The sequence below is a fragment of the Ambystoma mexicanum genome, chromosome 1q, assembly GCF_040938575.1.
Source record: "Ambystoma mexicanum isolate Mex_15411 chromosome 1q, UKY_AmexF1_1, whole genome shotgun sequence".
Taxonomy (NCBI): Eukaryota; Metazoa; Chordata; class Amphibia; order Caudata; family Ambystomatidae; genus Ambystoma; species Ambystoma mexicanum.
Window position 1 is genome coordinate 1293455264 of NC_090922.1, and position 23534 is coordinate 1293478797.

General features: G+C 51.1%; 1 protein-coding gene across 1 annotated transcript in view; it reads left to right on the plus strand.

Annotated features, from left to right (window-relative positions):
* Nucleotides 1-23534, plus strand: part of PCSK9 (proprotein convertase subtilisin/kexin type 9) — a 269930-nt gene that overhangs the window by 224681 nt on the left and 21715 nt on the right. The window contains exon 10 of the mRNA XM_069642116.1: nt 22093-22270. Within this exon, the coding sequence (XP_069498217.1) occupies nt 22093-22270 (178 nt within the window). The remainder of the gene's footprint in view (nt 1-22092; nt 22271-23534) is intronic.

Sequence of the window (23534 nt, forward strand, 5' to 3'; positions counted from 1 at the left end):
CAGGACTTGCTCCACCAGAACACCAACTTCGGTGGCAGTTAAGCTGGTGGCCCTCTGCCTCTCTGGCTGGGGGTTGCCTGTGGTCTCAGATGGTGGTGTGCCCGACATGGCAACCCCAGAGGTAGGTGTGGGTGGGCAACTGGGTCCTGGGGCTGGGGTGTGGAGCGATGGTATCCCAGTCGGGAGTCTTCAGTTCCAGCAGGGGTGGTCACAGCAACTGCACCCCTGGCTGATGTGCAGGCAGCAAATAGCAGGGCATGTGGGCAGCAGGCAGGCAGGCAGCAGATGGCAGGTGGGAGCGTGCTCGGGGATCTTGGGGGCAGGAAAATGGCCTTCAGGGCAGGAGCGTGGTCTTCCGTGTGTTTTCGCGTGGCCAGCTTGATACGGAGTGATTTGCCACGTGAAAAAATTGCACGTCAGCGTGTAATTCGAAGAAAGGCCCTTAGCGCGTGAGCGCTCCAGCGATTTCATTGGACCAAAGGCCCTTCGTGCGTAAGTGCTTCTGTGACGCACGCGGGCCTTTCCCCCGTGACGTGGGCATAGTGGATTAGCACGCGCGCGAAAAAAATGCACGTCTCCGTGTGAATGCGTGTAACCCGAGGAAAGGGCCTACGCGCGTAAGTGACGTGACGCGCGCGGGCGTTTCCCTCAGCATGGGTTAAAGGTGAGCAGGGCCAGCTGTTCGCTGTGCGTGCCTTTCGTGGAGACCGACGTGTGTTGCTGCTTCGTGTTGTATCGCGCGCCATCACAACTTCACAGCTATCAAGGACGTATCTCTTCTTTTGGCGGGGGTATTGGCTACGCATGTTTTTCTGCATCGCGCTAGTCAGATGGTGAGTCGCGCACGCTATTTTTTCCACTGCGGGTGCCCCTGTGTATCGCACCGTTTTTGATGTCAGTAGCCTGCGTGTCCAACGCGTACGCGTTTTTCGTGTTCCTGGGTGCCACCGCGTACTGCGGGAGGTTGATTCCACGCACGTAGGCTGCAGGGTTGCGTGCACGGTTTTCCAGCAGTTTTGGGGTGCCTGAGCGTTGCGTGACCCGTCACTACATCACCGGGTTCACATACAGCCTTGCAGGTGCAGGGGGGCTGTTAACATCTTGCTTCCCACCCCCTTTACCCCAATTGCCCAGGTCAATTGTGGTGTACACCTCCCATTGGCACTACTCCATCTGTGCCGGCACTACTACATCTGTGCCATGGTTCGGAGGACACCAAATGTGAGGGGCGCCTCAGCTGGGCGTTCTCCTCGTGACGGGCATGGTCAGGGACGTGGCCGGGGTGACCAGGGAGTATGGGGACTCCAGGGAGTCCAGGGCAGCCGCAGAGGGGCAAGAGGCAGGGGTGCGCCACTTGAGCACGATGTTGATGTTGTGTCATGTGCCGGTGCAGTCATGCCAGCACCCCCTGTGGTTCTGGGAGATGCAGCTTCTGCATCTGGCACTGGCACCCGTGTGACCCAGCAGTCCGTTCCATCGACTGCCACAGGCCCAAGGGTAGTGGAAGCTGCAGGTGCAGCTGTAGACACCGCCACCCAGGCTCAGGGTCTGCCAGCACAGCCTGTGTTGGCACTTGAGGAGCCCTTGGAAGATTTCCAACAGGCCAGGAGGGAAACCGTAGGGGCACGCAGGGCTGCCCTGACCAAGACACGTGTCCCTGGGGCAGTTATGTCATCTGCTGCCCCAAACAGCTGGGTGTTGGCAAGTGCAGGGGCAGATGCACCCAACAACACCCCGGTTGTGAGTCTGCCAACCAGGACAGTTGCGGTCAATGACCCTGCCACAGCGGATGTTGCTGCGCAGGCTCCATTAGAGGGCACCCAGCTGCCACTGACAGAAGTCAGGCCTTTGGTCGTCCCTCCACCTGCCACTCCCTTGGCTCAATCCACTGAACCACTGGCCATACTGGTCAGGGCGGCATTAGCCAGCCAGGGTCTGAGCCACAATCCAAGAGGAGGAAGGTTGCACCTGCAGCACAGGCTGGGACCTCACACACAGCCACGACCTCCTGCACGTAGAGGAAGAAGCCTTTCTGCAACCAGGAACAGGACTTCCTCGTGGGCTACGTTCGGGGCCACAGCCGTGACATGCTAGTGGGTGCCAATAGTCAGACTACGACTGCCCAACGTGATACCCTCTGGAAGCATGTTGCGGAACATGTCAGTGCATTCGGCCATGAGGTGCGCAATAGTGCAAAAAGCGTTGGAATGACATCAAACGCAGCGCTAAGGCTAAGCGTGCCTCAAATTACAACTTGACTCTGGTGACTGGCGGTGGGCCTGCACCAGAGGAGGAAGTCCTCACTCCGCATGAGTCACTCGTTGCGGAGTTCATACCATCTGAATCGGTCGAAGGAGTGGGAGAGGTGCCGGACTTTGATGCCCAGTCCAGTGAGTGTTGATGCGTGTTTGTTGAGGACGTGTGTGTTTTACTTGTGGGATGTGTTGTGCATGATTGCCACTACATGTGACGTGTACATGTTTCGGATGTGCAAGTAATGCAATGCTTCCGTGATGCATGTCTGCTCTGCTGGATGGTGGACATGTGGAGCAGACGGGGACTGTCCGCATCAACACTATTGCATCCTACTCACATGCTGGTTACCAGTATGCCACTCCGTTCCATGTTCCAGCTCACTGGCCCTTCTGCGTGTAGCGTGGGGTGACCTTCCTCTCAGCCCAGGCACAATGTCATAGCATGACTGACGTGCATGTGTCCTCTGCCTGCATGTGGGTACTCCATGTAGGCATGCTCCCTTGCCCCTCCACCCCCCGCTCTGAACCCCAATTCCACCTTTGCACTGGTCTGCTTCAATATTGTCGTTGGGTACTTCCCTGTTAATGCGTCCTGTGTACATGCTAACTTCCCACAACCAATCTGCCAGACATATGCTGTGTGGTACAGCCTTAGTACTTGATGCAGGGTATCTCACTTGTACTGTGCAGAGGTCAGATGCCCCGCAGGGACATGAGTGCCCATTCATGCTCCATGTGCATTGCACGCATGCCCCTATGTGTCCTTGACTGGATGATCACTGTAATACAAGTCCTGGGTGACATACATTGCATGGCATTTCATCAGCCTTCCCATGTCTACTGTGGCTCAGTACTGTGTTGCACACATGTTTAGGGTCTGACAATCTGGGTGGGTCACAGGCCTCAGCCTGTTTAATGGCCAATGACTCTGTCCAACTGGTGTAGTGTCTTCTTCACACGTGGGTGGCCTCCAGACGTTTCATCATGTGTCCTGCTTACTGTCCCATCATCATTTGCAGTGTTGTCACTTGACTCACATGAAGCTGTTGATGCTGGTCAACACTGCCTGTCAATGCACAGGTCTATGGTCAGCCTTTTGATAACATGCTAGGCATCCATGCTTTTGCACTTGGGTGGAGGGGTGCTTTGCTTGTAGATATGCTACCCATTGAATGCACATTGCACGTGATGCCTGAAGTTGACCTTGCACTGCCTTCACATTTTCTGACACACACCATGAAGTACTTGTACATGTAGGTAGTGAGTAACATACACATTGGCTGCACTGCATAGACCCACTTCAATGCAAACTGCCACCTTTCAACAGGTCTGATCACAGAAGCAATTCCAAGTTGACCCAGCATGCATGCCAGGTTCTATTTTGTGTGTCACATGTCTGCCTCATGTTGGTGTGTGTGTGTGTTGTGTGCTTCTGACATGTGTAGTGACCTTTTTTCTCTCTATTTTTCAGATGATGACGCAATGGAGCCGGAGGATGGTGTTGTCATGCTAGGCACAGGGTTGGTATCACTACATCAACCCGGCACAAGTGGGGGTCGTGGGGTGGCAGGCCACGAAAACCCCCAAGTGCTACAGGCCATCTTGTCTCTGGCTGCCTATGAGTCCAGCCCTGATGACGACTCTGACGTCCATGTCGAGTTGGATGAGCATCAGGTCCATGTGTCAGGGGTGAGTGATTCTGATGTGGACACTCCTCTGTCCGCGACACCTGCACTGAGGGGTCAGACAGTCTTGGAACCTCCACCTGTGGTGGATCAGGACGCAGGGTCACCCTCCACACCAGTCACTGATGTGCCTGGGACATCACGTCGACGGGGGCATGTAGTCGTGCAGTCGCGGGCGGTGCCAACACGACGAGGACACCCGGTCCTTATGTCCTGCAGGGGTCAAGCCCAGCAATGTGGTCGCCCCGCGCAACCGCTGTATACTGAGTGGGAGCAAGACATGACTGCCAATTCAGAACGGCAGGGGGCAGCAATGGATAACATTGCTGAGAGCATGGAGCGTGTGGCCCGATCCGTGCTCCCCCCTGCTAGGCAGGTGCTTCTTCAGCAGCAGGCGGCACGGTCCACGGCCCGCTCGCTCAGGCTGGGCATGGCGGCCTCAGACAGGGCACGCCAGGCTGAAATGTCGTCTCTGCGTCAAGCAATTGCTGCTCACGCAGAGGCACACATGGAGGCCCTGAGGGAGGAGTATGCTTCCCTCAAATCCACTCTGGGTGTCCTTCTGATGTCCCAGAGGGAGTGGTCAGAGGAGAGGTTTGCACAGCTTGAGTGTACCATCTCGGCTGAGCTACAGGCTTGCCGGGAGGTGCAGCGGTTGTCCAGCCAGGCCTTGCAGCAGGAACTCCGTGTTACACGTGCTACCTTGCAAGAGGAAGCACGTGTATCACGGGCGGTTCTGCATGCAAACCTACAAGTCATCGCCACACAGAACCAGGCTCACCCATCCGGCAAACTTGCTGCCGACGAGGGGCAAGCTGCGGCTAGGCGTGGCCAGGCTACTGTGCCACGTCCTCCTTTCCAGGATGAGCCAGACTCTGACGACCATCTATCTCCCACATAGGTCGGCCTGTGCAGGTGTTGAGCCCATGGAGTTTTTTTTTTTGGCTCAGCATCATCGCATGTGGGTGTTGAGCAGCACCCTGTACCTCCCCCTCCTGGGTGCCCCCCCCCCACCCGGGCCGTATGTGGCCATTTTTGATTTTTCTTTTAGTTTAGTAAGTTAAGTTTCTGTTTGATAGTTAGTTTAATTAGGTAATGTAGGTTTTTCATAGTTAGTGTAATTAGTTAATATAGTTTAAAATTGCTTGTCTATTGTGCTTTCATGTGACAGTGTGGTGCTTTGTGGCTTTTGAAAGCATCCACTGTCTGTTCCAGCTGGGCCCTTCAGGCTTGTCTTGTGTATGTGTTTGCTGCTTGGGGTCCTTGACTCACATATGCCACTCCTGCTTCCCTTATCCATGGGCTCGCAAGGATGGTTCGGTGTAACAGCCTATTACACAAGGGCTTTGGACTGTCATATCTGTGGCATGTCTGCTGCTGTGGAACTTGTGTTAACACCCCTAGTGGGGATGATTGGGGTGTTATTGACCACTGTTCTGATTTTGCTAGATGGGGTGTTTCATGATTCATGTGTACATTCATTGGTATGCATTGTGTAGTATGTTTCTTATCTCTACTGTGCATGTGCTTGTTGCAATTCATGCCGTAGATAGTGTGTTCCACACTTTGGCTGTGAAAGACGGACTGATGGTGTGATTTCTGATGTACGTCTCTGACATGGTCCAGTGATGTGATGCCTGAAGAGACACACACAGATGAATCTAATGCATTAATCATGTGTTTCATGCCCTCTCTGCAGGGGGATGAGCCTCCAGACCACCTTTGCCAGCAGACATGGGGCATTGGACGTCTGGAATCTGGACACGGTTGGTGGTGTCCACATGCACATGTGTGCGCAAGCAGAGGCACAGGGATTGCAATCTGTGAAGCAGCAGCGCCTCGGATGGTGCCGCGGCAGCCGCGGCGTGAAGCCGGCCCACCCGAGTCAGGAGGCGCTGCCGAGTCCGCGGCCAGTGAGGGGAAAGGAAAACCCGCGGAGGCTAGCCGCGCGACTAAAGCCGCTACGGGTGGACCCGCGGAGGAAGCCGCTATGTGCAGCCGCGGCGGGGCCGCTCGTCACTCACCTGTTCGCCCCAGTCCGGGGGGTGGGGAGCAGTGTTCACAACGGCGCCGGCGCCGGGACACGGGGGAGCAGCGCCCGGCTCGCTGGTCCCGTGCTGCTCATGACGCTGCTGGAGCTGCACGTTGCAGGGGGGGAGGGCCCAGCCTCAGGACGCGTCCCTACGCGTCGCGGCCACAACCGCATGGCCAACACCACCGCCCTCCACCAGCAGGGGAACGAGGCCTACACCACCGCCCTCCACCACCAGGGGATCGGGAAGAGCAACACACTGGGATGGCAACCCTTAAGAGAGGTGGGACCATGTCCCAGGAGCCAATAAAAAGGGGGCTAACTCAAACCCTCAGGGATTGGTGGGGGCTTGATACCTCCGGCTGTGATAAAAGAGCGACCAGGATGACTAATGGGTGGTTCTCATTACACAGGACACGGGGAGGAGAGAGGAGAGCGAACCAGAGTGGTGGGCCTATCCGGACAGCGGCTCGAGATAGGACCAAGCCAGGCCCAACGCCGTTGTATTACAGGAGGACAAGATACCGGTGAAGATAACCGGGAGGACTTAACAGTTTTTCTTTCAGCATCTGCTGCCTTAAGCCAAAATAAATATTATTTTAGCACTAGTCTGTCTCCGACTATAATTCCACCCTTCACACTGGCGACGAAGGTGGGATTTTAGACAGCGCGATGGAGTCATTGATAAAGACCTTGTCTGAGGGCCAACAACAATTGCAACAGATGCTACAACTGCAGTCCCAACAAGCAGCTGCGGATCGGCAAGCCTTTCAACAAGCCATACAGCTGCAAGGCTCTATATTGACCACCGCACAGGACAACCAGCATGAGGCCATGTCCCGTCTCACCGATGCAGTGGCCAGCACTAGAAACCAACCACTGGTGCCCTCGGCCCTCCTACAAAAGTATAAGGACGGAGAGGATCCCGCCTTCTTCTTCACGAGCTTTGAACGTATAGCCAGAAACGCACAGTGGCCTCCTGACCGGTGGGGTCAGTACGTCGCCCCCCTACTGTCCGGGGTGATGCAGGGCGCCTATCAGGCGGTAAACCCCAACGGCAACACGCCGTACGGGGAGATCAAGGCTGCCGTACTAGACCGCTTGGGCCTGGACGACGAGGCCTACCGGATCCGACTGAGGGAAACCAGGCTCAGGACCGGGGAGAATCCACGCCAGCTGTACTATAGGATAAAGGACCTAGCAGAGAAGTGGTTGTCGGCTCCAAACCCCGCTAACCAACCCCTAATCGATAAAATCCGAACCCATGGACATCGGCTATCTGACCCCGATAGACGAGAATGGTGTCCCAGGACCATATGTGGTGGACGTTCGAGTCGACGGCCGACCATCACGTGCCCTTTTGGACAGCGGCAGCAGGCAGACCGCCATATCACCAACTGTGAGTAACGCTCCCTGCTTACCTAATGTAACCGTACCTATCCGATGCATTCATGGGGACACCAAATGTTATCCGATGAAGGATGTAGTAATTGACTTGAATGAAACCTCCTCTCCCTTGAGGGTTGCCGTCCTACCTTGTCTCCCAACCCCGGTGGTAATTGGGACCGACCTCCCCGGTTTCGGTCAGACATTAAGGGATGCCAGGGAGGGGCAGTCCCCGTCCAAATCCGATGTTACAGGAACCGACCCCGTCTCACAGGAACCCCCACCCGGGCGAAAGAGGAGAACCCGGATGGCATGGTGTCAGGCCAGTTATATGACCCGGCCTATCGACTGGAAGCTAGAAGACAACGAAGACACCATAAGGGGGGAGACCCTAACTGACCCCACCCTACGAGTGGCCAGAGAAAGGGCCGCCCGGGAAGGGGAACCCAACATCGCCAGAGGCCCAGGGTTTCTACTGCGACAAGGTCTCCTATACCGAAGGTATAAGGGTGACGACGACGCCATGAAGGAACAACTGGTGCTACCAAAGAGCCATCGACTTATAGTGATACAATTGGCCCACAACCATCCCTGTGGAGGTCACATGGCCTCTCTTAAAACCCAACAAAACCTACTAAAGAGGTTTTACTGGCCCGGCATATATGGGGAGGTCGCCCAACACTGCAAGAACTGCCCCACCTGCCAATTGACTAGCGGGGTTCTACCCGCAAGGGCACCACTACAGAAAATGCCCCTCATTTCAATCCCATTCCAGAGGATCGGCATGGACATAGTGGGGCCCCTGGAACCAGCCAGCCGTGGTTATAGATACTTACTGGTCATAGTCGACTACGCCACTCGATACCCCGAGGCCTTTCCCCTAAAGGGAACATCGGCCCGGTTGTTATGCGACCAGCTGATTCCATTCTTTGCCCGAGTAGGGATTCCCTCCGAGATAATCACCGACCAGGGGACCAATTTTATGTCGACCCTCTTAAAACAGGTATGTGGACAGTTCCAGATCAACCAGTTGAGAACCTCAGTATATCATCCCCAGACTGATGGGCTGGTAGAACGTTATAATCAAACAATCAAGAAGATGTTAAGAAGGGTGACGGGACCAGACGGAAAAAACTGGGATCGGGTGATTCCCCTAGTGTTAATGGTGTTAAGAGACACCCCCCAGTCGTCCACCGGTTTTTCTCCCTTCGAGCTCTTGTTTGGGAGACAACCTCGAACAATACTAGACCTGGTTAAAGAGGAATGGGAAACAACAGAAGAAGTGTCTTTAACCGAGTATACAGAGGAATTAAAGGAACACCTAACCGCACTTCGTACCCTGGCCCAAGATAACCTTGGACGTGCACAGACAACACAAGAAAGAAACTATAACAAGGGGAGCCGTATGAGAACCTTTAACCCAGGGGACCAGGTATTGGTACTCCTACCCACCAGCACCAATAAACTGTTGGCTAGATGGAGAGGGCCGTACAAGGTCACGGAAGTACTAAGCCCAGTAACCTACCGGGTACACCAGCCTGATCGTAACACCCCTGAAAAGGTCTATCATATCAACCTTCTAAAAAAATGGAATGAGCCTCTTCTGGGCGCCTTTGTATGCATAGAGGAAGCCAAACCGGACGAGATCCCGAACACCGTTCCTGATACCCTAGATTCAGTCAATTGGGGAGACACCCTTACCCTCGAAATGAAGACGGACATCAGGAACCGGTTGTCCCCTTATGCTGACGCCTTTTCCACATTACCTGGAAGAACAGATGTGCTTGAGCATGTCATCAAAACAGATCCCGGACCACCTGTGAGGCTCAGACCCTACCGGATACCCGAAGCCAGGCGAACCATCATCAATTCCGAAGTGGACGAGATGCTAAGGATGGACATCATCGAGCCTTCGGTCAGCGTTTGGTCATCACCCATAGTGCTTGTCCCTAAGCCGGATGGCTCGGTTCGTTTCTGTATGGACTACAGACAATTGAACGTGGTGTCCCGATACGAAGCCTATCCGATGCCTCGGATGGACGAACTCCTGGAGGGCCTTGGAGCAGCCTGTTTCTTAAGCACTCTCGATTTAACCAAGGGCTATTGGCAAATACCCCTTCGCTCCCAGGACAGGGAGAAAACTGCCTTTTCCACCCCACGAGGCTTATATCAGTATAAAGTCCTACCCTTTGGTCTCCACGGGGCTCCCGCCACGTTCCAGAGATTGATGGACATCATACTGAGACCACATGCTGGATACGCCGCTGCCTACCTGGACGATATTGTGGTATACAGCCAATCCTGGGAATCGCATCTGAACCATCTGGAACAAGTAGTGGCTGAATTACAGAAGGCAGGCCTACATATCAACCCCAGGAAGACCACGATGGGAACCAACGAAACCAAATATCTGGGCCACATAGTGGGTGGGGGAGTGCTGAAACCGCAGTTGTCCAAAACACAGGCTATCCAAGATATACCGACTCCCACCAACAGGAAACAAATACGAGCTTTCCTGGGATTGATCGGGTATTACAGAAGATTTATCCCTGACTTCTCCTCGATAGCCGCTCCCTTAACGGACGCATTGAGACTCAAGGGGAATCCCAACCTGACCAACGACCCGAAGGCCTTGAACGCCATAACACACCTAAAACAAAGGATCACGTCCAACCCGGTCCTCTGTTGCCCGGACTTCCAGAAACATTTCTTTTTACAAACGGACGCCTCAAACCAGGGTCTGGGAGCTGTGTTATCGCAGAAGAATGGGGAGGGCCTGCAACCGGTGTGCTTCATCAGTCGGAAATTGTTACCCCATGAAGCGGCTTACTCAACCATTGAGAAGGAGTGTTTGGCCATCAAGTGGGCTGTTGACTCGCTCCGGTACTATCTGTTGGGTCGCCGGTTCACTCTGTACACCGACCATGCACCCCTCCAGTGGCTGGCCCAACATAAGGACACGAACCAGAGGGTCCTCCGCTGGTTTCTCTCCCTTCAGCCATTTGATTTCGTCACATTGCACAGACCTGCCAGGTTTCAGCTGGTGGCTGACTATCTGTCTAGGTGTTCACCCTGGCCCGAACGGCCTGGGATTGGGGTGGGGATGTGTGAAGCAGCAGCGCCTCGGATGGTGCCGCGGCAGCCGCGGCGTGAAGCCGGCCCACCCGAGTCAGGAGGCGCTGCCGAGTCCGCGGCCAGTGAGGGGAAAGGAAAACCCGCGGAGGCTAGCCGCGCGACTAAAGCCGCTACGGGTGGACCCGGCGGGGCCGCGGAGGAAGCCGCTATGTGCAGCCGCGGCAGGGCCGCTCGTCACTCACCTGTTCGCCCCAGTCCGGGGGGTGGGGAGCAGTGTTCACAACGGCGCCGGCGCCGGGACACGGGGGAGCAGCGCCCGGCTCGCTGGTCCCGTGCTGCTCATGACGCTGCTGGAGCTGCACGTTGCAGGGGGGGATGGCCCAGCCTCAGGACGCGTCCCTACGCGTCGCGGCCACAACCGCATGGCCAACACCACCGCCCTCCACCAGCAGGGGAACGAGGCCTACACCACCGCCCTCCACCACCAGGGGATCGGGAAGAGCAACACACTGGGATGGCAACCCTTAAGAGAGGTGGGACCATGTCCCAGGAGCCAATAAAAAGGGGGCTAACTCAAACCCTCAGGGATTGGTGGGGGCTTGATACCTCCGGCTGTGATAAAAGAGCGACCAGGATGACTAATGGGTGGTTCTCATTACACAGGACACGGGGAGGAGAGAGGAGAGCGAACCAGAGTGGTGGGCCTATCCGGACAGCGGCTCGAGATAGGACCAAGCCAGGCCCAACGCCATTGTATTACAGGAGGACAAGATACCGGTGAAGATAACCGGGAGGACTTAACAGTTTTTCTTTCAGCATCTGCTGCCTTAAGCCAAAATAAATATTATTTTAGCACTAGTCTGTCTCCGACTATAATTCCACCCTTCACACAATCATACATCCTAAAACTGCTGACGTGTTTCAAGGGACTCCAGGCAAGGTGAGCAGCACAGGGGGGCCACAACACAGCAAACCTTCAACCAGGCCAGTTGCACATGCATGCTTAGTAGCAGCACTGAGGGTGAGCTTTGACGAATATTGGTGTTTTAAGTGCACAATACAGCTCAGATGTGTTGGTGGACTCATGGCTAGTTGATTGTAAGGTTGGCTGGGGCACCTGCAGGGGCAGTGGCACATACCCTCCGGTCCACCATGGTTCATTGAGGCACTTGTATCACCCATGTAGCGTTCCGAGACATGGAAAGAAGCAGCTCACAGGGACAGACAGCAAGGGACAGACTCGGGTGCAGTGCATTTCATTTCCATGTAGAATTTGAAAAATGCACTACCTACTTTATTTCGGTCATGGTGGAACACGACATGTTCGGAAGTCATACCTTGCTATATGCGTCTGTCTGCTTACCCAGGGAACATTGCATGTTGTGTGAATCGTGACACATTGGTGTTCCATTTGCAACGCACCCACCGGCGCCTGACTTACTGCATTGACTGTGTATGAACCATCACAGGGGTAATGTTACGTATGGGTACGAAGCATCCGCACCAGATTGTGTGTTTGTAGAGTAGTTTGTTACTTTGGGGCATATTTGGTGGTGTGTTTGTGTGTTATGGGCATGCACAGATTTTTAGCTGTGGCTCTCTTTGCAGCATTGAAGTGCTCCTGTTAGCGGACCTGAGAGTGCGCAGGCAGGAGGCCAGCACTCACCCCAGAGATAAGTTTCTCTTTGACTTCCATTTCAGTGAATTGCTACTATGTGCATAATGAACAAGTTTGGTATGATTGTGTATGTGTTAATGTGAGTACTACATTTTTGGGCATTCCCTACTTTCCCCTGTCAATCCTACTCCCTTCTCCTGCCCCTCATTCTGGTTATCCAGTATGCCAACACCTGTCCTGACTGCATATACCTGACCCTCCTTCCCCACCAGGGTCTCAGAGGCCTGTGTGAGTTTGACCTTGCAGCCACCCAGACCACGGTGGGGGTGGTTGGTTCGTGCCACTCCTGTGCCTGTACACGGGAGCAGTGACAGTACACATCCGTTTGTGGTGCATCATTCTATGTTATGTACCACACATGGTACACATCCTGTTGTGACATTGTTTTACTGTGCTACCTTGGTTGTTACATCATTGTGGTAGTACTTGGCCTTTGTGAGGTACTGCTACTTCAAGTCATCTACTGGAGGCTGTTCTGGTTAGTTTTTCTGCCTGCAGGCTTTTTGCTTGGCTTCTGTGTTGGCCTGCTTTGAGTTCTCTTGGATGTAGGGTTTTTGCAAATCAAGGTGGACTCTGAGGGTGCAGGCAACCTTTTACATACAAGGTGGGAGATGGTGACAAAGGGGAAGGGTGATCCTGTGGCCAGGTGAAATTCAAGGATGAAGGCTCCATAACCGCGGTGCAGTTGTTCAGTGGGTCATGGTGATTTGTGAGGGGGGGGTGCTTTGTTGGTGATAGTTGGCTTGCCCTGCAGTGTGATGGGCACCCTGACATTGTAATTGTGGTATCCTATGTACATGATGTGTTCTGCTGTTCAATGCCTGTTCATGTGTTGTGTTTACCTTTCAGGTGTGAGGGGATAGTTGTGGTTTGACATGCTGGGGTGTGCACATGGTGAATGTTCACATGTGATGTGTAGAGGACACTGATGGTCACTTGATTGCACATGCATATGTTGATTGCATGTCCCTACTGACCCACACACTCGCACTATAATGCACTACATGTACAACCACCCTTCAATGTCCACGTGTACACCCTGTTTTCCTTCTGGTGCCCACTGTGTCCCTGCAGCACATGTCCTATGACCAATTGTGGATCCTGTACATGCCTAATTTGCTTTTTGATGTGGTTTGTCGCTTTGATGTGATGCTCAGGGTGTGCATCACACGCAATGGCTGTTAACTGTGCTGTGCACTGAGCAGTGTGTTACAGGAAGTGGACACGGCACACAGAAGCTGCAGTGTTGATTTTGCAATGCATAATGTGCATGCAGACAGGCATTCATTGTTATGTTACAACTATGACTTTTGGAATGCATTTGGGTGTGACTTATTTTGGGTGGGAGGTTGTTGGTCAGTCATTTCATCTGATTCCATGTCAGGCATCATTGTCTGATGCCAATTTACATTTTTCACATGGCAATGTGTGCCTTATTGTTACTGTGTTGGTGTATGACTATTGCTTGCCATGTCATGTTGTGGTTTGGGAGGGTTTGAGTGACATACCAGTGATAGTCATGGCCTGTTTTGCAGGTGTGAGTGATTCACACTTTGCATGTGTGCCTTTTGGTCACACAGGATTGCTTGTGTTTAAGTAGCTAGGGATGCACACAATGTGGCACTTCCATGACAACAATCTCAGGGTGGTAAGGTTGTGACAGTTGACTGTCTCTTTGTCATCATCGATTGTCACCTGGTATGTGCCAGGCCTGTGTGCACTCCGCAGGGGTGGGAGTTTAGGTGAAAAATGTGTCCATAAGCTGGGTCCGGGCTTCCTCGCCACGTGCCCTATCCCCACCCATGGACAGCGCCTGTGCCTGTGGTTGGGGATGTGGGGGCACCACCATGTCCACCGGTACGCCCTGCTGTGTTGCAACATTGTGCAGGACACATGCTGCCACAGTGATCCTTCACACTACTGGGGGTGCATAGAGTAGCTGCCCGTCAGAGCGGTCAAGGGAGCGGAAGCGTGGCTTGAGCACTCCGAAGGTGCGCTCCACTATGGCCCTGGTTGCAATATGGGCTGCTTTGTATCTTACCTGGGGTGGTGTCGTGGGGTTCTGGATTGGCGTCATCATGTGGTTGCTCAGAGGGTAGGTACTGTCCCCTGGAGAGGTGATAATGGTTGTGATTATTGGGGTTTGTGTTTTTGTGTGTGTGTGTGTGTGTGTGTGACATGCATGCATGTGCAAGGGCATTTGTACTCACCTAGGAGCCATGTGTCGCCATGCTGCCCAGCTTCCAGGGCCCGGCTCAGGGCGGACATTCTGTATATGAAACTGTCATGGGTGTAGCCAGGGTAGTTTGCATAGACAGAGGTGATGATTCCCTTTGCATCGCATACCACATGTACATTGATGGAATGCCAGTGCTTGCGGTTTCGGTAGATGTGCTCAGTGGCCCTAGGTGGACGTAGGGCCACATGGGTGCAATCTATGGCACCGAGCACTTTGGGGAAGTGTGCCTCCCTGTAAAAGTCCAGGACAACGGCCTGCCTTTCTGTGGGTGTTCTCGGCATGTATATGTGCCTGCGGACTGAGGGGCGCGCTGTCATGATTGCCAAGACCTGGTGTAGGCAGCGTGACTGCGTGGCCTGTGAGACCCCCCCCCACTATGGTAGTAGTCCCCTGAAATGACCCAGTGGCCAAAAACTGCAGGACATCGAGCTCCTTCTCCAAGGGGCTCAATGCTTGGGAGCAAAGGGTGGGGGATGTAAGGTCATCTTCCCACTCCCTGACCAGGTCTAGGATGATACGGGGTGGAAACCTATACCTGCCGTAGACCTGGTCGTCAAACATCCCAAAAAGGCTTGTCCGTGGTGAAATAATTCATGCCCTGGCTATTCTCCTCCTCTTGCGGTGTCCCACGATCAGTGCTGCGACAAATGGGGCATTCATCGTAGCTGTATATACGTGTTTGTTGTTTGTGCGCACTTTTATACTGTGCGCGGGACGCTTCCGCCTGCCTTCGTGTGGCAGACGCGTTCACACCTGTGTGCGTCTTTTGACGTGCGCGGGTTTCCCGTATTCTAATCCATGAATACGGGTTGTTCGCGTGCGTGTGGGCGTTCCGTATAGTTCTCTGCAGTACTTCCCCAGTTACGCCTTCTTTTTCGCGCTTTATTCCCCATTCCACGTGTTACGCCCACTGTTCCGCCTACTTTTGTTATGTGCGCTGCGCTATGTGCGCTTTTGCTGTGCTCGTAGCGCACGCCGTTTGAGGACGTGTGTGCCCGCGTGCGACATGCACCGATTTGGCGCACAACCAGTGGGAAACAAGCGAACAAGTGCAGCGCCTTCCTTGAATCGCACGCGTGCGCTTGCTTTCTTACGCTTGCGCCACCTTGCACCTGCTTGCGCTGGGATTTTCGGCGCACGTTTGTTCCATGAATCAGCCCCTCTGAACAGTTAAAGGGTGATTTCAAAGCAACGCAAACTAATGAAATCATAAGAAAGAGTTTTCTGCAAGTGAGCAGCCAAGGGAACAGTGAAGTGTGAGCAAAATATTGAATTGAAAGTTTAAGCTGCATTTGAATCTTCCAAGTGTGAATAGCCCAACAATCCTAAGTTACGCCATAAAGTGCTTGGGTTAGGGAAACTGGTTGTGCTACCTGTAGTGGTTGGACCATGCTGTATGTCAAATGTGCCTAGACCAGGGAGCCCCAACCAAATAAAAGGAACTGTACAAACAGCCAAGAAACTATGAAGAGTAGAATATTGGTTCTGAATCAAGGCAACAAGTTTGGGGGAGGAGCCCTGAGCCCTTTTTGGAACATTGTGTTATGAACAGTGCTTGAGCTTCTTGAGAACACTACTTGGTGAACATTGTGTTGCAATTCCATGTTTGGAAAAGAGAAACCTTAACTACTACTGCATACTGTGATATTATTGGTGAAGCAAGACTGCACGCTTGGGGGATGAACCCTGGGCCCTTTTTGGAACATTGTGTTATGAGCAGTGCTTGAAGCAAGGGGAAAGGAACCCTGAGCTGTTTTTTGGAACTTTGTTTTGATAATCCAGTACCTGCAGCTTGGGGAAGGTGCCCTGAGCTCTGTTTTGAGAACATTGGACCTCATTACGAGTCCGACGATAGCCGTGCTGGTAAAACCGGCAGGCTGCAGACAGACTTGTTGGGATTTACCCGCTCCGGACCTGCTGGAATCACCGGGGCATTTCAGCCCCGGTGGTCCGGTAATTCCGGAGCCGGAATTCTGTTACTCCCCATTCCCGTGGAGTCCAACAGGATTCCACGGGAATGGGGAAGTTAAAACACCAGCACCATGTCGTAATGGTGCCGGTGTTTCCACATCCGTGTGCGGCCGGTGGCGTTACGCCTGCCAGGTCAGACTTGGCGAGTGTAACACCACACGGCCACATAACTCGGAGTTAGCCATTCCAGAAAACGGTGCTGGTACGGTTTTACCGGCACTGTTAAATCCAGACCAGCTAACTCGTAATGTGACCCATTGTTTTTTTTAACTGTATCCTAAACTTTGGGAAGGGAGCTAATTTGGACATTATTTTGAGTTACATTATCCCTGCACTACATTTAGGTATTAGGTGTGAGGGCAATCATAGGTTTTGACACAGACAGACTTTTGTTTTGGGCTTCTGGACATAGACGTTCCTTACTTTCGTTAGGTAGGGCAATCACCACCATAGCTATAGGGTAAGTTAGGCGTTACATCCATCCTGACATTTTAATAAAGGTTTTCAAATCGGTTACATCTGTTGTCTGTGTCATCTCTTGATACCATGCCTGTCTCAAAGGGCCGTAGGGCTTTCCTTCTCTCTCCTCTCCCATAGGATATCATCTCTAACCCAGAAATCCTTAACTCCTGTTTGGTTCTACTGAACAGTAACCCCTACAGTCTAATGTCTGTCTTAGACGAATGAGGATTCCCGAAAGGCAGGCCCACTGACTCTCATCGACTTCCTACCTCTTCCAACACTAACCAGGGATAAGTGTTCTAACCGAAGTTGGGAATAGTGCCTTGCACTTACTCTGGTGGGTTCATCTAAATACAATCATGTTCACTCTCACTTTACCCTTCTACTCTGCCTCTTGCCTCTCCCGGACTCCTCCCTCCAATCCTCTCTCCCTTCAGTGTTTCACTCCCGCCTCCACCTTGGACATTACCTCTTTCCCCCTTTGTTCTTCTTCCTTTCCTGCAACTACTACTACTACTACTCCTCCTTCCTTACTACTACCCCTCCTCCCAGACTACTACTCCCCCAACTATCCTGCTACTCTTCCCCCACACTACTACTCTGCCTACTGCACTACTACCAATTCTCCCTCTACTGTACCACTCCTGCCACTACTGTACCACTTCTGCCACTACTACACTCCCCCTCCCACTACAACACTCCACTGCCCCTACTTCACTTATCTGCCCACAACTACACTCCACCACTCACTACTACTCTCCTACTCCCACTCCTATATTCCTCCCCCTCTCCTATACTCCACACTCCACTACTTAAACAGTCTTTTTTCACTCAGTATCTTTCATGTCACATCCAATCCCCACTCTATCTTCTGCTGCTGACTCGCCACACAAAGGCGTACACTCAAACTGCAGAACTACTCCCACGCGTAAACCAATGCCTCACCTGCTTTAAACATTTCCTTCAAAATCCGCGGCCCCTTCCTTCCTCCTGCTGGTTGCTGGGTTATCCTCTACCTCTGACTTCACCCAGTACACACTCACTTCCTACTTCCTCCTTTAACTATCCCTCCTTTCCTAGGGATTGGTTCTCTTTCCTTAGCCAATCTGCTCTGCTTGTCCCACTCTGGGGGATGTGTATGTGTACGGGAAAGCTTTGAAAAGAGGCTTAATCTACGCCCATTGGTTACATGGGTGTTCGCTGCATAATGGCGTACCAAGTTCATGGTAACGCTTTGTGATCAGGGGGCCCGTCTCCCTTCTGTTGTCAGTAAGTCCCTTTAAATTATCCCTAATGGTTTAGTGGATGATTGTGTGATTGGTCAACCGCTGATGGTTCCTGGCGGGACAGCACCAACCAGTGTTGCAATTGCTGTCCATGTTGGCGGCTCCTCCTGCGGATCTCTCTCTATGTTCCATTCTCGAGCAGCTCTACACTGGGATGTTTGATCGCGCTGGAGGGTTTCTTCAGGTGCTGCTGTTTTGCCTGATGATTAGGTTCTCTGATGTTGGCCAGGCTGATCCTCTTGCATTACTGCAGATCTGCAAAAATTAGAGAAACACTGGAGAGCGGTTTGTTCAAGAGGCATGGTAAGACATAAGGGTCTGCATGAAAGCAATATGGTACAAGGAGGTGGGACAGGAAATGGGTCCCTCTCTGCTGCCATGCCCACCTCAGGGGTTGGACTGGCTTTGGACGACTCCCTGGTAGCACTCCCATGTCCGGCTGAGAAGAGTTCACGTCACATATTGATAACTCTTAAGCATGTCACAATATGCTTGCTAAAAATTCCAACAAACACACATTAAAAGCCAAGGCCAATCTTTGCTTAGTTGATAGTAGGTAGCTATGCTGTATGCAGACGACCTGATACTGTTCGATCGAAGAATATCGGGTATAAAGGACATGTGAGAGGAGCTTTCTCTCTATACATCACAGTTGGGTTTAACCATTAATCTGGGGAAGACTAAAATAGTGAAAGGGACCCAGTCGCTCTGGGATTGACACAAGTCTGGGCACGATCAATCTCACTCAATCTTATCCCTATTTAGGCCTGGAATTCATTGCCAAGCCTAATTATAGCCTGATAATCTCCCAAAAAAAGAGGCAAGCTAAACTCCTCACGTTTCAGGCCTGTAAAATTGCCAAGGGAACCTTGGGCTATAGTATGGCAGGATTATAAAACTTTACCAGCAATGTTTTGTCCCTGCCATTCTGACCTGAATTGGCTAAATATCTTAGAGGGTCATTATTGGCGCGCAGTACTGGGCATGGGACCCTCTTGCCCTATGCAATACCTACGGTTGGAACTTGGCCTAACTTCTTTGAGGGGAATGGCATTGCGTGCCCGGGGTGTATTCAATTTGAAAGCATGTGCATCGCCGGTCTGCAAATTACTTGCCCTAGTGGGCAGTAATTTTTACACTAAAAAGGTACTTTGTGGTTTTAAATATAAACAACTAAATGAATCTCTCTTCCTGGAATTTGATTGGTCCTACTCCAAGAAGAGAGCCATGCCATATGCCCATCTGAAAAAATTGTTTGTACATAAAATAAATAGATGAGATTGGTGTGAGAATTACACTCACTTGGCTACTCTGAAAGGGTATGAGGCAGTGACTCATGTAATACTCAGATATAGGAAGATACAACCCTATTTGGTACTCTGCCCAGACCCCGAGGTTTGTCAATTTATGCTAAGGCTGCGCACCAACCAATTACAGGTCCTAGCTGTTGTGGGTCCACGTTTAGGGGTCGTGTCGGAAGATAGAATCTGCCACATCTGTAAGAGAACGGGCCACATGGAGACAACCAGACATGTCCTAACACAGTGCCCCAGATTGGGACTGCTGTATATGTGCATGCTGGGCAGGTTAGTGCACAGTTATGAATCTATCACTGGAGAGTCCTTTTGGGACTACTGTCTTAACTCAGACACTATTGCAACCCAGCTAGCACTGTTTAGAGTATGGTCCCATGTCAGGAACTTATTGCCTGATTAGACACCCTCTTGAGATCCAGTTCTGCTTCTCTTTTGGAGGTGGTCTATCCAGTATTTTGAGCTTGGCAATAAATACCAGGATGCTTTCTCCTCTAAACCACGAATATATGGCCAGGGGGGGGGCAGGACATGACTTGTTCCTATAAATATGTACTATGCTATGACGGGAATGACACCTGTGACTTTTCTCTACTTGTTTAATTTCATGTTGGTGCAGAGTAGTATGCCTGTGACATTGCGTATTGCTTGGTGTACATTTGAGCCTATGCGTTACTCACTGTGAATCTTACAGAGGATATATGTAAACGAGTCTTGATGGAATACGTTTTCTATCAGTTATTGTGCCGACTTGTATTGTATTCTATTATGTTTGATCACTTTTAGTCTATTAGCTATTCTACTCATTTAATTTTTACTTTATTAATTCATTAATTTATGTGATACTGTATTGATTTGATTGGTTTGATTTGTTTGTGTAAAGTCCAGATTTTGGACTAATTCACAATAAAATTATTATTATTAATAAGAAACAACAATACATATACTTTTGGCCATACGTGCAGTGCTATACATTTATTTCCCCTGTTACCAGCTCGAGTCAGCAAAGAGAAGTGACATCCTGTAGATGAACCCTATGCTACAGAGAAGGCCAGGACCTCTGGAGCTAGGATTGCCAAGACTGCTGGTGGCAAAGACAGCACATGAGGAGCCACAACAGAGAGGCAGGGCATCTGCCTAATTTAGAGTTGAGGGTACCAGGCTTTCTAAAGCCACAGTGGGGAAACCCAACGTCTGCAGGTAAAGCCTATCACTCAGAGGAGCTTGCAAATCAGAATGGGAGAGGCAGTTATCCATAGCAGATTGAAGGTTGGGAACAGAGAGAATAAGATGCAGATGACCTGGTGGGTGCTGCAAACTAGCCCCAGCAAGCTATGCTGGCTGGCATGTTGAGAAGCCTGGAGGAGTGTTAGAGCCTCACTTTGCTTCCACAAACTGCTTGGGGGAAGCAACGTGTCCTCAGAGCAACAATAGGATTGACTGCATCCCAATCTCTGATCTTGAATTCTTGTCAGTAGAGATACCCAAACACAGGGTGACACTATCTGGGATTGGTGGAGGAGCGAGCTGGGCAGTATATCCCTCTAACTGAGCTATTCAATATATCCCTGGAAGTGAGCTGGGCATGATATCCCTGCTGCCAAAACAAGTTGGTTGGGCAGTATATCCCTGACTGTGAGGTGGGCAATATATTCTTGAGAGTTGTGCACTCTATCTCTGGATGAGTCCAGATTATAAAAAGCACGCTGAATGCCATATTTCTGATGCTGTGTTTGCTACAAAGAAGTGAGCTGAGTGATATATCCTTGTAACTGCATCGGTGATAAGGAAGCAGCTTGGCGTGATATCCCTGACACTGGGCCTCTTTACGACCCTGACCGTCCGGCAACTACGGTACCGGTACTGTAGTTCCCGGACCGCCATAGTACGAGTTGTGCCCGTGGGTGCCTGACAGCCCGCCAGGTTTGACCTGTCGGACTGTGCGGCACCCGCGAGCACACCTCGTGGATGCACCGGCACGGTTATGAACGGTACCTGTGCATTCATGCTTCCCATCCCCATTCGGCCCTGTAGGGCCGAATGGGGATGCGGAGTGCGGCATTACCAGAACCCGCGAATGGGCAATTACCGGGCCACGATACTCGTAATGGCCCGGTAATTGCTAATTCGTGGGTGCCGGTCCAGAGGCAAGTTTGCCGGTAGCCGTGCCTGTTGTACAGGCACAGCTACCGACAAAGTCATAATGAGGCCCACTGTGTTTTGCAAAGAAGGTGTCTAGCCTGTGGGGCACAATATCCCTTTGACTGTAGTTAGGGAAGAGATTGAGTGAGAGCCTGGTACATAGAAATCCCTTATTACTGTGTAGTTTAAGACATTTAAGATGATTATTGCTTAGATCATTCCGAGAGAGGAACATTCCTTTTTAGTTGGAGATAAATCTGTAGAACCTATAGGCGTTCATCCCAAAATCATCCTGACAAGAACAAGAAAGTAGATTGCTAAGAAAATCATACCTTTGAGCCATTTGTCCTTTTAGTCTGCTACATTCGGAAGTCTCTCTATTTTATGTTGGTCATTCAAGAAATAGTGTATTTATGCATTCTCGAATGTTTATGTCCTCAGTATATTTTATTTTAATGCTATGGATTACATTAATTATCACTTCCACAATATGGCCTTTTGATGGCATATATTTTTTTTACTTTAAAATATTTCATATTGTGATTTGTATTTTCTTCTAAAACCATAGATCCATGAAGGCAGAAGGCAATGTGTGGCCCACAATGCATTTGGTGGAGATGGAGTGTATGCCATTGCAAGATGTTGCACTTGGCCAAAAGCAGAATGCCATATTGCTGCCAGTTCTCCATCTGAAGATGGCAGTGCCATCACTGCTAGTTGTTCCAAGGCTGAGCATATTTTGACAGGTAAGGCATGGTTTTCAAGTTATCTTCTTCTCTAGCAGTGTCAGTATCGGGGTTCATCTGTGTTTCTCTTTTTTAGTATAAGTTGTTTTGGTTTGTTCTCATAACATAGACCGTTTAACAATAACAATATCATGTGTTTTCTGTAGCAGCAGGTAACTCAGATGTTTGCCATTTTTTACCAGCCTCAGTATACACATTTGTAACGTGCATTATATAAACTAAATGGGCGCTAGGTGCTGGCCTTGCTGTTGATAGCAGCACGATTTTGAGAACAAACTACCCTAAGGTTTCTCTTGAAGCACATGTTACCTTCAAAGGCACCCCATTCCTAACAGAGTGGTTTCACAATCTAACTCTCTTTGCCCAAAACGCCCATGCCCCTCTGGTGACCTACATTGTTCTAGAGAATATGATATAGTGCCCTCCACTGGATCTTACTTAGTTCTCGTCATGGTATGGTAAGCCAATCATGTGGCTCGGGCCAATGCTAGACATGCTGTGAAACATTAGACTGAAGGACTTGAATTGTCTCTGCCCTCGACTGACCACCAGTGTATCTCCATTTGTCCTTTGTAAACAGGATCTCTTCTTCGGAGACCAGAGGCGAGTCCAAGCTGTGTTTTGTGTGATTTTAAAGATTGCTGGCTACGGATTTTGCAAGCCCTGTTGATAAATGTAAAAGAAGGAACGTTCCCCCCTTCACCTCTGGTGTGATATACTGAGTATTTATTTTCTCCATCTGGGTTATCTGATTTTTCTGAAATGAGTCCCCAACAGAGACGTGAATACCAGTGAGCATCCCAGAGAGAAATTAGGTCACACGTGCTGAGAACACCCCACAACCCTCTGTTTTCCCCTTCTAGTCTCCTTGAACAGATCACTTTGTGGGATACAAAAGTTAACAATCTTTTTTTGATTATAGCAAGCTCCTGCCTGCTGTATCACTGAGGGGCCCCAATTTAATCCCACTGATTCAGAACACCAGGCTGTGGCCCTGCAAGAGATTCAGGGCAGTGGGATATGTATATTAACTAACATGTGTGTGGCTCCTGTCTGTCTCAGAAACCTAGGGCTTCAGTTGCCAGAAGCAGATATGGCCTGCTGTCTAGTAGTGTCTAGATTTAAAGCCTGAATCCACACTTGGGTGAAAGTCCCGGCAAGAACCCTGTTTAGATTGAATGTGGCTCTATACCAGGCATTAGGAGGATGGCCATGGATGCATTTGAGTGGAGAGGAGTGGGGTGTTCATAGGACAGGATAGGGC